We start from the raw sequence: 10920 nt of genomic DNA, 5'->3' as shown, positions 1-10920 counted from the left end.
ATCGGGTTTTTGGGAAACCCTAAACTCCGCCGAGTCCCTGTCCTGACCAAAAGCGGGCGGCGGGACCAAGTTCGCCCCTTGATCGCTCTCAGCAAGGCAACAGAAACGTAAGTCAGCAGCAGGGATGGCAAAAACCTCGACGGCGGTGACAGGTCGCCCCGGGAGAAACAGGGAAACCCTAACTAGAGGGAAAAAGCTGTGCTGCTCGTGCCTTCTCGTGTCGAGGAGAAAGATTGAGGATGGGTTTTGCCCCACTAGCGGTGCTCGCTAGTGGAAAAGGAGCAGACCGATCTGTCCGTCCTCTGCGTAAACAAATTGCAGCCCAACAAAAAAAATAACGACAAAAAAAAGAGAGGCCGAATACATGCACCAGCCCACCGCCTGAACCAAGCCATCCCCACACAAGAAAACAGGCCCAAAATCTTTATCTTTATCTTTACCTAATAATAAAGCAAATTGGGTTTCTGGTCGGTCATGACATTTTTCAAAAAAGTCCCTCTATTTCAAAGAATTCAACCCGCAGTCCTGTTTTGAGTAAAAACGAATCGCTTTTTCGTATTTTACACAAAAGTCCCTGTGTTTTCTTGAAATCAACCCGCAGTCCGGATTTAAGTCACACTCGAACCGTTATTTTACATTTTTCAAAATCCCCCCTGATGTTTTAGGTAATTCATCCATGGATTATATTTAAGTCAAACAAATTCTTTTTTAAATCATTCATATCTCTTAAACCGTAACTCCGATTTGAACATGTTATATATGAAATTTAATTAGAAAAATATGTAGAATATGAATATAAGATTATTTTTACCTGTTAAGTATTTTTAAATATTATTTTGGAATATATTTAAGTCAAACAAATGAATTTCTAAATTATTCGTATCTTGTAAACCGTAACTTCGATTTTAACATATTATATATGAATTTTTATTAGAAAAATATGTGGAATCTAAATATGATGTTAATTTTACCTCTTAAGTATTTTTAAAATATTGTTTTGGAAGCAAACTTATAATTTATAGCGCAAGATCCGTTTTTTCTTTCGTACCGGCGGCAATCCAGATTGCAAATAAACACCCCGCTATAACCATATAGGAAAAACAAAAGATCAATAACTACACATGCATACCTTTGAAAAATGTCGCAAGGGAAAACAACAGATTTCTCATCGCGAGAGTGAGAGAAAGCGAGCGAGAGAGAGGGGGGAGGGGAGGGAGGAGAGAGGGGGGAGGGGAGGGAGGAGAGAGGGAGAGAGAGACGCCTTAGGATTAACCATATTCAAACACGTTTTTGTTTTGTTTTGTGTGAACACCGAGGCCATCGCCGGCGAGGGTGAGAAAGAGAATAAACGGCAACACAAATATAATACCTCGCAAAAATAAAGGAGATGGATCTATTGTGGTCTTGAGTGATGGTTGTTGGGTTAAGAGCGTGTGTTATGTTTTCTCTCCCGTTGCAACGCACGGACTCTTTTACTAGTAAACAAACAAAGGACAACGGGCTGGTCGTGCGCCTTACACAGGCCGATTGAGACAAAACAAACGCCAGCGCGAATCGTGAAGCGAGGAACGATCCAACGGTTAACGTGTCGAGATTTAGCAGCTCCGCAGCTCCGTTTTTACAAAGTAAGGTCAAATCGTGCTAAATTTTTGTTAAAGGGTCAAAACAGTGATTTTGTCCGCTCACACGACACCTGTCACGTCACCGTACTAGTAGCCTATGCTATGAAGCAACAGCTTGTGCCACACGACACCCACTCGCAGAGGAAACCGTTTTAAAAAGCTTGCAAAGGCACACGCCGGGCCATACCCCGCTTTCCCACGGGTGGGCCCCACCCGAGCATAAAGAAAGAAGCCGTCCGCACCCACTGACGGCACGGCCCGCCGTATCGAGGAAACCGTTTCCTATACGAGGTGTCTGACATGTGGGGCCTCTCTGGCTAGATTGACCGCCACGGCCCGCAAATATCCTTTTCCCCATCGGGAGAGGCCACCACCAGCACGCGGGCCCCCGTACCGTAATCCAAACCACCACCGGCACGGCAGCAGTACACGCTCTCGTCTCCCTCTCGCTCGCCCCCAATACGAACTCTCGCCGCACCGGCGACCGCGACTAGGCCCGGCTGCGGCGGCGGAGGCGACATGGAGGAGGAGAGGGCGGTGCCGCCGCCGGCCCCGCGGGTGGTGGGGGAGTACGAGCTCGGGGAGATGGTGGGGAAGGGGACGTTCGCGGAGGTGTTCCGCGCGGTGCACGCCCCCACCGGCGCGCGCGTCGCCGTCAAGGAGATCGACCGCCGCCGCGTCGACGACCACGTCCGCCGCGGCATCCTCCAGGAGATGAGCATCCTCGGCAGCCTCTCCCACCCCAACATCCTCCGCCTCATCAACACCATCGAGGTAGGTGCCCCCCCTTCCCCTTCACCAAATCTCTAGCCCCGGCCGTCCGCGCTGCTACTGTAGTCGCGATCGAACTCAGTGTGGTAAAAACGCCTCGCGGTTTTCGCCGCAGACGGGGGAGAAGCTGTTCCTGGTGCTGGAGTACTGCGACGGGGGCGACCTCGAGGCCTACAGGCAGACGCACGGCGGGCCGCGCAACCGGCTGCCGGAGGCCACCGCCAGGGACTTCACCCGGCAGCTCGGTGAGTTCCCAATCGAGCCGAGTGTTCCCTTTCCCCTTTTTATTACTGTATATCCTGGGACTGTATATGTTTTGATGCGCCACTGCTGTTTGTTTTTTTGGATCATCAGCCGAGGGGCTCAAGGTGCTGAGGGGCGAGAGGATCGTGCACCGGGACCTCAAACCCCAGGTTAGATCTTACGCCCTTTTCTATTGGATTTCTTAGGGTTTACGGTTGGTCTGGGCGTGAACCTTTTAGGCGTTTTTGGCAGGCATTTTTGGCTGGAATCTGTCGCTATTTGGGCCTGATCGGTGATTTGTGATGTTTATTTTTGGGTAAAAGCGCCAAAACTAAGAGTAAGGGTCCCATTAAAAGGGTTTCCATAATTATCAACTGAACTTAAATTATTGGTCAAAAGCTAAACTTACATCGGAATTGCTTCACACACGATACAGCATGAACGATCTGCGAACGATGCGTTCTCAACGCATCAGCTAAAAAAAAAAACCAATCGCCTCCTGCATGCACGGACGCGGTTGGAGCTGCCACATGGGATCGTCCATGAGTCGGCTGCTGGGTTGTCGTGTGTATAGCAGCGCCGAACTTACATTTATAGCCGCAATCATTGTCAGTTTACCATCAAATGCCAAACTGCTTAGAGGATTGTGCTGTTCACTCATGTTTGTATTTGAACTTCAGAGATGTAGTTATTTTACTTGTTCCATCGAATATCTTCAGAGATGCATTATTTTCTCCGTACTGATTCAGCTGTGAATCATGCAGAACCTTCTGCTATCAGCCGATGGGGATGCCATTACATTGAAAATTGGCGATTTTGGGTTTGCCAGGTGAGAGGTTTATTCTCAGTGTCGCAGTTATAGGACTATCTTCCTTTCTCTAAAGATTGAAATTATTGGGGAGATGCAGACCAATACCAAAATATTTGTAACTGTTATCTGCTGTCAAGTGTTTTTATTTCCACAACGGCATGGTTTATTGGTCTTATTAATACTCACATTTGCTCCGAGCATGTTGGTTCTGAATTCTGTACTCATTGTGAGTTCTCTTTTTGTTTCATTGAGTTTTTTTTTAATAAGTGCAAGTGTACAACTGAAAACTATCTTCTCGCTTCAGATCTCTGATGCATGAAAATTTGGCTGCCACTTTTTGTGGCTCTCCATATTATATGGCCCCAGAAATCTGGCGAGGGGATAAATATGACGCGAAGGTATGTCTATTAACTGCTTTAAATTTACGGATCTTAAAATTAAACCAGGCAATAATCTCTACCTGAAAAACTCGCAGGCAGATTTATGGAGTGTTGGAGTCATTCTTTTCCAGCTAGTAACAGGGGAGCTACCATTTCTTGGGGAGAATAGAGTGGAGGTTTGTTCGTGACATTGTACAATTAGTTGTACTCGCATAATCGCAATACACATATATAGCCTAACACTGCTGCTTGCGCTTTGTTGACGGATTACAGCTGCGCGAAAAAGTATTGTCATCTAGTGGCCTCAGTTTCCCTCCAGATATGGAGGCTGATTTACATCCTGAGTTTATTGACCTGTGCAGAAGACTCATATGCCTTGATCCAGGTGGGTCTGCCATTTTCACTTCATTTTGTGTCTGGAAATAAGGCGTATGATAATTAATTTACTCACTGCATTAATCTTTGTTCAACTTCCTTTAGGCCATTTAATCTAGCCATTCATCGCAGAATCAGATTGAAAATTGCTTTCAATTTTGCAGCGGAGAGAATGCCTTTTGAGGAATTCTTTAATCACAACTTTTTGGCAACAGCAAGGTATTCCTGTTACTCTGGTGGCAGTGTTTAAAAATCACAAGTCCATGGGGTAGCTTTGAGTAATCTACTTTGCTTTTAGAATTTTTCCTGTATCAAGTCCTGTAAGTTTAACTCAGACGCCTGCTGCCCAAGTGCTCATATGAGAAGCTGCATGTACCCCAAAAAGAAATGTACAAAAACCACGGGGAATGGTCAAATTCTGTACGAGTGAGCTCATATATGCAAGCTCTGCTCGTCTTTTTTTTGTCCTTGCAACTGCATATAGATTGGATTTGGAATTGTTCTGGTGCGCATCACGATTTAATGCGTCACTGACTTCATCATGCGCTTCTTCATAAATGGGGATAACTACTCTTTGTGCAGCAATCCTACAATCTTTTCTAGATTTCCTGAACATTTTTGGAATAGTTAAAAGCATGCCATTTTGCACTTGGCTTGGTTGTGTCGTCATATTTATCTCGATTGTTGAATCTTGCTTTTCATGCCTTCTCAGGAACAGTGAAATCATGGATGAGTCCCATCATGCTCTTGATTTAAGGGATACATGCCAGACTGTCTCTTCTGCTGTCGTCAAAGTAAAGTCTGAAAGTGTAGATTCAAAAGGTACGCTGGACCCTGACTAGAAGTATAAATTGTACTTTATATCCTCTGCTTAGGCACTAATTTTGTATATTTTGCAGTATTTGATTCATGGGAGTGGATTGAACGAGAATATGTACTAGTTCATGCGAACACTACTTCCATGGAGTTGCTGTCTTCACTCGAGAAACCAATGAAGGATGTCACAGGTGCAAGACCCCGCTGTGATGATATATCCACTATCAGTGGGCCTGTGCAGAGTCAAAACAGAGACTCACTCTATAGAGTGAAATCCCATGGATGTACTCCACTGTCCGCTTCCCGTGAGTCAACTACTATGGAAAATCTGCGAGGGAGGCCACTTGATTGTTATACAAGGCTTCACCTACTGAATCAGTATATTGTCATTCTCACAGAACTTGCTCAGGAGAAGGTACTACTGCTGCAGTGGCAATTAGTATCATGTCTATTGAATACTGAACAGCATGTTCATATTCATTCTGTCCAGTATTCAAACTGGAACTCCTTAGCTTTTTAGATTTTCTTCATGATCAGTCAGTGTTTTCTACTTTTGCGAGTAATTTGAGCTAGCAGTGTAGATTTTTTGAGAACATGTAACAGTGTAGATTTCAATGTGTCTTTAATAAGGATATTTAGTGTTAGTACAACTGGTTTGCCTCTAATTGGACCACCATGCTTTCTCTACTCTGTATATCCCTTGTAGGCATGTTTTCATTTTGTCTAGACTTACTGCATTTTGATATCTTTTTGATGATCTTTGCTATGATATTTATTTGATAATTTGGAAACAGTAATCCCAAATTCATCTCAACCTCACTTATGTTTGCTTTTCTGTGGTATACACAGCTTTTTAAAGGGCTGGACCTGGAGGCACTATCACTTGAACTTGTGATACTTGCTATCTGGAAAGAGGCGCTTAATGCATGTAGCTTATTGCCGGATGCTTTAGATGATGGAAGTTTTTCGACATTTGCACACGAGAATTACTTTCCTAAGAGTGATCAGCGTCTATCCCAGAATGTAGCGCATGGATTGGATTTCACTAGGCTGGCTTCTGTTCGTTACTGGGTTGAAAGTGGGTTCATCAAGGCATATGACCGTGCTGAGAAGATATCACATAGGTTGCGGGAGAACAATGGTTAGAACATTCATCCACTTATCTTCTTGTACAAGTATAATATTAGCTCTTATCGTAACCTTTTTCTGTTTCTAGATAACACTGAGATGCCAGACGCAATGGAGATCATATTCCAAACTGCTTTAGTATATGGGAAAAGTGGTGCTGTAAGTATCACTATCTATCTAAGTCCCTTCGATGGCTAATTTAGATTTGATTTCTCTATGCACATCATGGATGTTACACCTGATTTTCATTCACAATCACATTCATAATTCAGTTAATATTCACCAGGAAATTGTTCAAATGAAGTAATACACTGATGCTCAGGATTTATCACTGGTTGTCCAGGCAGTTGGTTCTCTTGTTATAGGCCTATTAGTAGAAAACTACTCAATATAAGAGCATTTATAGATCACTAAAGTAGTGATCTAAACGCTCTTATATTTCTTTACGGATGGAGTACTGTACAAAACAAGGATGAGAACGGAGTATTTTTGTATTTAAAAAAGAAAGAAACTTTTTTATGAACAATGATACAAGCAGGAATGATCATGCGTGGCAGTCCGGGCTATCTCTTTTTTCTGAGAAAACCTTACTATCTAGTTTTATGAAATGTGTACTAGGCTCCTTCACACAGTTCTTGGATGCCATTTGCTGAAACACTTGCCTCTAGGACATGATATTGTGGTCACTCGCTGAAATGCATGGTCGCCACTAAATAATGGTGTATTGAAGAGTATTTCATGGAGTGTACTTGGATATCATTTGCTGAAACACTTAGCTCTAGGTCAAGGTGATATTGTGATGACTTGCCAGAACAAAAGGTTGCCACTAAGCAATAACATATTGAACATTGAAGCTGAACTGAGCATGGCTGCGCACTACACAGGCAGACAAACTGGTGGGCTCAGTTTAGTTCCAGGAGCTAAAGAGACCTTTCACACCCTTCTCTCTTCAATCTCGGAATATTATGATTTTAATGGTTCAGCAAAAACCACAGTTTCCTAGTTTTCTTTAGGTGTTTGGTGACTTCAGCAAAGGCCGTCCAAATAGTACAATTCTGCATTTATGAAAATATACGAGACATAAATCATAACCCCTGCTACAAGAGAACTGTTTTCTCCATTTCTTAACTTATACTACATGATAATCTTACCTGAGTAAATGGACCAGTGGGGTTGCCTTATTTCTCATCTTGTCTGAACTCTACTTCTGATCCGTTGCTAATTATTCACGTATTGATTGTAGTTGATGTTTTCTTTTGACTTTATCTACATTATTTTGCAGACGAAGGAACTTTTGGGATGCCAAAGCAGATCAATAGCGCTATACTCAAAAGCAATCATCCTACTCACATTTATATTGCAGGAAGCAACTGCGTTGCCACTGAATCCACTCTTCTCGCTTTCACCATTCAACCAGCAGCGTATCCATAGGTACATAGCTAATTTGAGGAGTCATCTCTGCAGTGCTCAGTTGAGCGGGCAACAGCAGAGGTCCATCAAGAACTAACTTTTCTCATGGGATCATCATTTCACGAGATTCGAATGATAAGATTATTTTGCATGGAAGTCGGCATTAGTCCTTCCCTCCACCCTTTTTGTCCAGGAGGTGTCAAATGCGTTGAAGAACTTTCGCTGGCGTGAGATTATGATGTTATATTTGCAGAACACATTGGTCCACGTGCTCTTTCTTTGTATATATACGGTTCTAGGCTGTACAGTTATTTTCTGTCACGTTGCAAGGACCTTTCGGAATTGTATATAAATGTAACATGTGGAACTTGTAGATTGAAAATGGATTCCAAATCCTGCCTTTCTGCTAGCTGAGTACTTTTTTTTCTGCCCTTCTGCTAGCTGAGTACTTTTTTCCTGCCAATCTGCTAGCTGAATTTGTGACATGGGTGAATTTTGTTGTTACTGTGATGTGTGAAAAAACATTTGTGAAAATGGGAGCTGTTATTTCTTCGCCTCTTGGCAGTGTATTGCACGAAATTCTTCACAGTAGCTTCTTCTGGATTACGACACTTTAGCTTACGTGCGTGTTGTTCCAGAGAAAAAGAAACATTTTAAGTTCCAAATCTGAAGGTATGTGATCTTATTTTCTTATTTGATTATAAAAGGTGTTGTTGATGGGTTCTAAATTTGGATTGAATTCGTTACAATCTTTTCATCAGTTAACAAAGGGGATGAAAAACCGTAGCCTGAACTTGAGGAACAGGTGAGCAAACATGTCAATTTATTCGAAATGGGAGCAAACATGACTAACATGATTGTTCTTTTGGGTGGAAAACGTGCCTGAACTTGAAAAACAGATGAATGGTGCTGCACGGAGGCGGAGCGTGATACAAAACATTGGAGGGGCCGACGTTTAAAATGCGAAGCAAAGATAATCAAGCACAAATAAATACACGGTCTTTCAGACTTTATTTGTAGAGTCAAAAGAATTTGAGACCTGGGAGGGATCTATTTTTTTAGAGTCAAAAGAATTTGAAAGTTATGGTTTTTTTTCCCTGAGGATTGGAGTAATTTGAAGGCTTAGGCCCCGTTTGAAAGCAAAGTATTTTTGAAGTATTCTAAAAATACTACAGTTTTTCAGATTACTGTAGTTTTATTTACAGCGGGCTATTTGGCTGCGTCTAAAAACTGTGGTTTTAATACTAGAGTATTTGCCAAACCACGGTATTTTCTTTGCATAATAAAAAGAACCCCAGACCTCTTTTTTTAAAACTGAGCACGGTGAGAAAACGGGCACGTTTGCTTCCTTGTTTCTAAGTGGCACAACTCGATCCCCTCAATTCAGCTTCGCTGCATGGTCTCCTAGTAGTTCATCTGTCTCCGCTTTTGGTAAGCTAGCTTTGTGCATGGCCGTTCACGTTCATGTATGTGGCTGTTCGTTGGTTGTCCAAGTGTGCAACGAATAGGGAGCTTGGTACGTGTTTGCAACTGTGAATAGTTGCTAATTTTTAAGCAATAGCCAAACATGTTTGCAGTATTCTCAATACTCTAGAAAACTTCTGTATGTCAAAACTGTGGTATCTTGTGCCTATAGGTTAAAATAATGTAGTTTTCAAATACTTTGGGTTTTTCAATACTTTGCTATCAAACGGGGCCTTAATTATTTCGAAATTTGGAGGTTGGTATTGGGCGTAGCTTGCTAGTGCATTGCCTGCACCGTCACTGGGCATTGCCCAGCGCCAACATCCGGCCCACAAAGTAGCAAGGAGAGAGTTGATGACAGCTGCTGTCTGGCCCAGATAAACAATCGGATGGAATGGATCAAATGGGTACATGCACTGCTAATTATTTTTTGCACTTTTGATAGACCGGGCCATGGTCCAGTATGGTCCCCAAGAGGATCCGCCGGTGGTGCTGCACAGTCCATTCGACTACTGGATAGAAGTGATGATAATTAAAAAAAAAACTAAATATAAGTCTTTGTAGAGATTCCACTACTTGCTGGATAGAAGTGTTGACAATGACGAGCGAGCCAGTTTAACCTGTTATTACTACCACGGAACTTGAGAACTCTATGTACCAAGCAGCATTTGCCACCGCGGTAGCACTCCAAAGAAACTAACACAGGTATCATGTCTCGTCGATCGTCCAGACCTTTTCCTGGGGATGAAAATCACGCCGCTTCAGAACCAAGTTGCCCATGTATAAAATAAAAATTGGACTCTAATCTCGAGAAACAAGGAGATGATACTCGAGCCGCTGACATCCAATGAAGTTGCCAGCAGTCCCTAAGGTCTAGGTAGTATATATAGGAGTACTATCGTTGTACCGAGAAACTACTGTAGATGGTATTTCTGAAGGTCTGGTAGACAGACACATCACAGACCCAGGCAGGGATAGGGATAGGGAGCCACGCATGTGGCTTCAAACAGAGAAATCTGGGTCACCGTTGGCGTCCAGCGCTTGGGCCATAGCGGAGGTGGAGGGAGCGGCCGTTTGCCTGGACCGGCCAGGGCCAGTCTACTGAGTACTGACTCCGCCGCGTTTTGGCGCGAGAACACGAAAACGGCCATGGATCGGGTTGGGCAAGCTTAGGCTGGCAGTCAGTGGAGTGGTACCACATTCCCCGTCGGCGTCGGGTGAAAAAGATGAGGCCAAGCCTTTTCTCCCGTGCACCCATCTGGTTGGAAGGCCCCGTCGGCTAATTGGTTTTAGCCCTCGCGTTTATGCCGCGCCCGTACGGAGTACATGCAGAGAGGGAAAGGCGCCTCTTGATTCGCCTTGTGTTCTAGCCGCGGGCGATATGTGCAGGCTGTGGTGTGGGGTCGCAGCACGACGCTGAGAGGACGTGACGAACGGGAGGAGATCCTTGGCGGCACGTACGCTTCGCATGTGCATCTGCATGGGCATGTGCCAGGAAGGAAAGAGGTGGGGGATTTCACCAGCCGGACCAGCACAATAGAAAATCGGGCAGGCCTTAGGGCAATTCCAACCGGTCGACGCAAATCGTTCTCAAAATTCCGAACGGACCGTCCGGTCAAGATAACCCGACTCATCTGAACATCTCAAACCGATCTCAAACATCCGCGCTGACCGGCATCCTTTAAATTCAGTCCAAACTCTGGGCGGATATGAGACGGCCCGGACGAGTCCGTCACGTCGGAGCAGGAGGAGGGGGCAGCAGCAGCCAAAGCCCATGGAGGTGGCGGATTCGGAGGAGGAGGACGCGGCGGAGCCGGAAGGAGCCGACGCCGGTTGCAGGCTACGCCACGGAGGACGCCATGACAGAGTTCGAGGTCGCCCAAGCGACGCATATGGCAGA

General features: G+C 44.3%; 1 protein-coding gene across 1 annotated transcript; it reads left to right on the top strand.

Moving 5' to 3' along the window:
- Positions 1-1994: 1994 nt before the first annotated feature.
- LOC123099007 (serine/threonine-protein kinase ATG1a) lies at positions 1995-7991 on the top strand. Its single transcript, XM_044521114.1, has 13 exons — positions 1995-2396; positions 2509-2638; positions 2748-2806; positions 3401-3465; positions 3752-3845; positions 3923-4003; positions 4101-4212; positions 4367-4421; positions 4915-5024; positions 5102-5433; positions 5868-6159; positions 6235-6305; positions 7429-7991. Exons 1-13 carry the CDS (start codon positions 2142-2144, stop codon positions 7651-7653), a joined length of 1881 nt encoding a protein of 626 aa, XP_044377049.1. The 5' UTR covers positions 1995-2141; the 3' UTR covers positions 7654-7991.
- Positions 7992-10920: the final 2929 nt, after the last annotated feature.

The sequence above is a fragment of the Triticum aestivum genome, chromosome 4D (assembly GCF_018294505.1).
Source record: "Triticum aestivum cultivar Chinese Spring chromosome 4D, IWGSC CS RefSeq v2.1, whole genome shotgun sequence".
NCBI lineage: Eukaryota > Viridiplantae > Streptophyta > Magnoliopsida > Poales > Poaceae > Triticum > Triticum aestivum.
This window is presented reverse-complemented; position numbering and strand designations above follow the sequence as displayed.

What these genes read in the sequence shown, in the direction of transcription:
- LOC123099007 (XM_044521114.1), top strand. Translation starts at nt 2,142, where the DNA reads ATGGAGGAGGAGAGGGCGGTGCCGCCGCCGGCCCCGCGGGTGGTGGGG. An exon ending in ACCGGGACCTCAAACCCCAG is followed by an intron (nt 2,807 to 3,400) that starts GTTAGATCTTAC and finishes TGAATCATGCAG; the next exon opens with AACCTTCTGCTATCAGCCGA. An exon ending in GGGATAAATATGACGCGAAG is followed by an intron (nt 3,846 to 3,922) that starts GTATGTCTATTA and finishes AAAAACTCGCAG; the next exon opens with GCAGATTTATGGAGTGTTGG.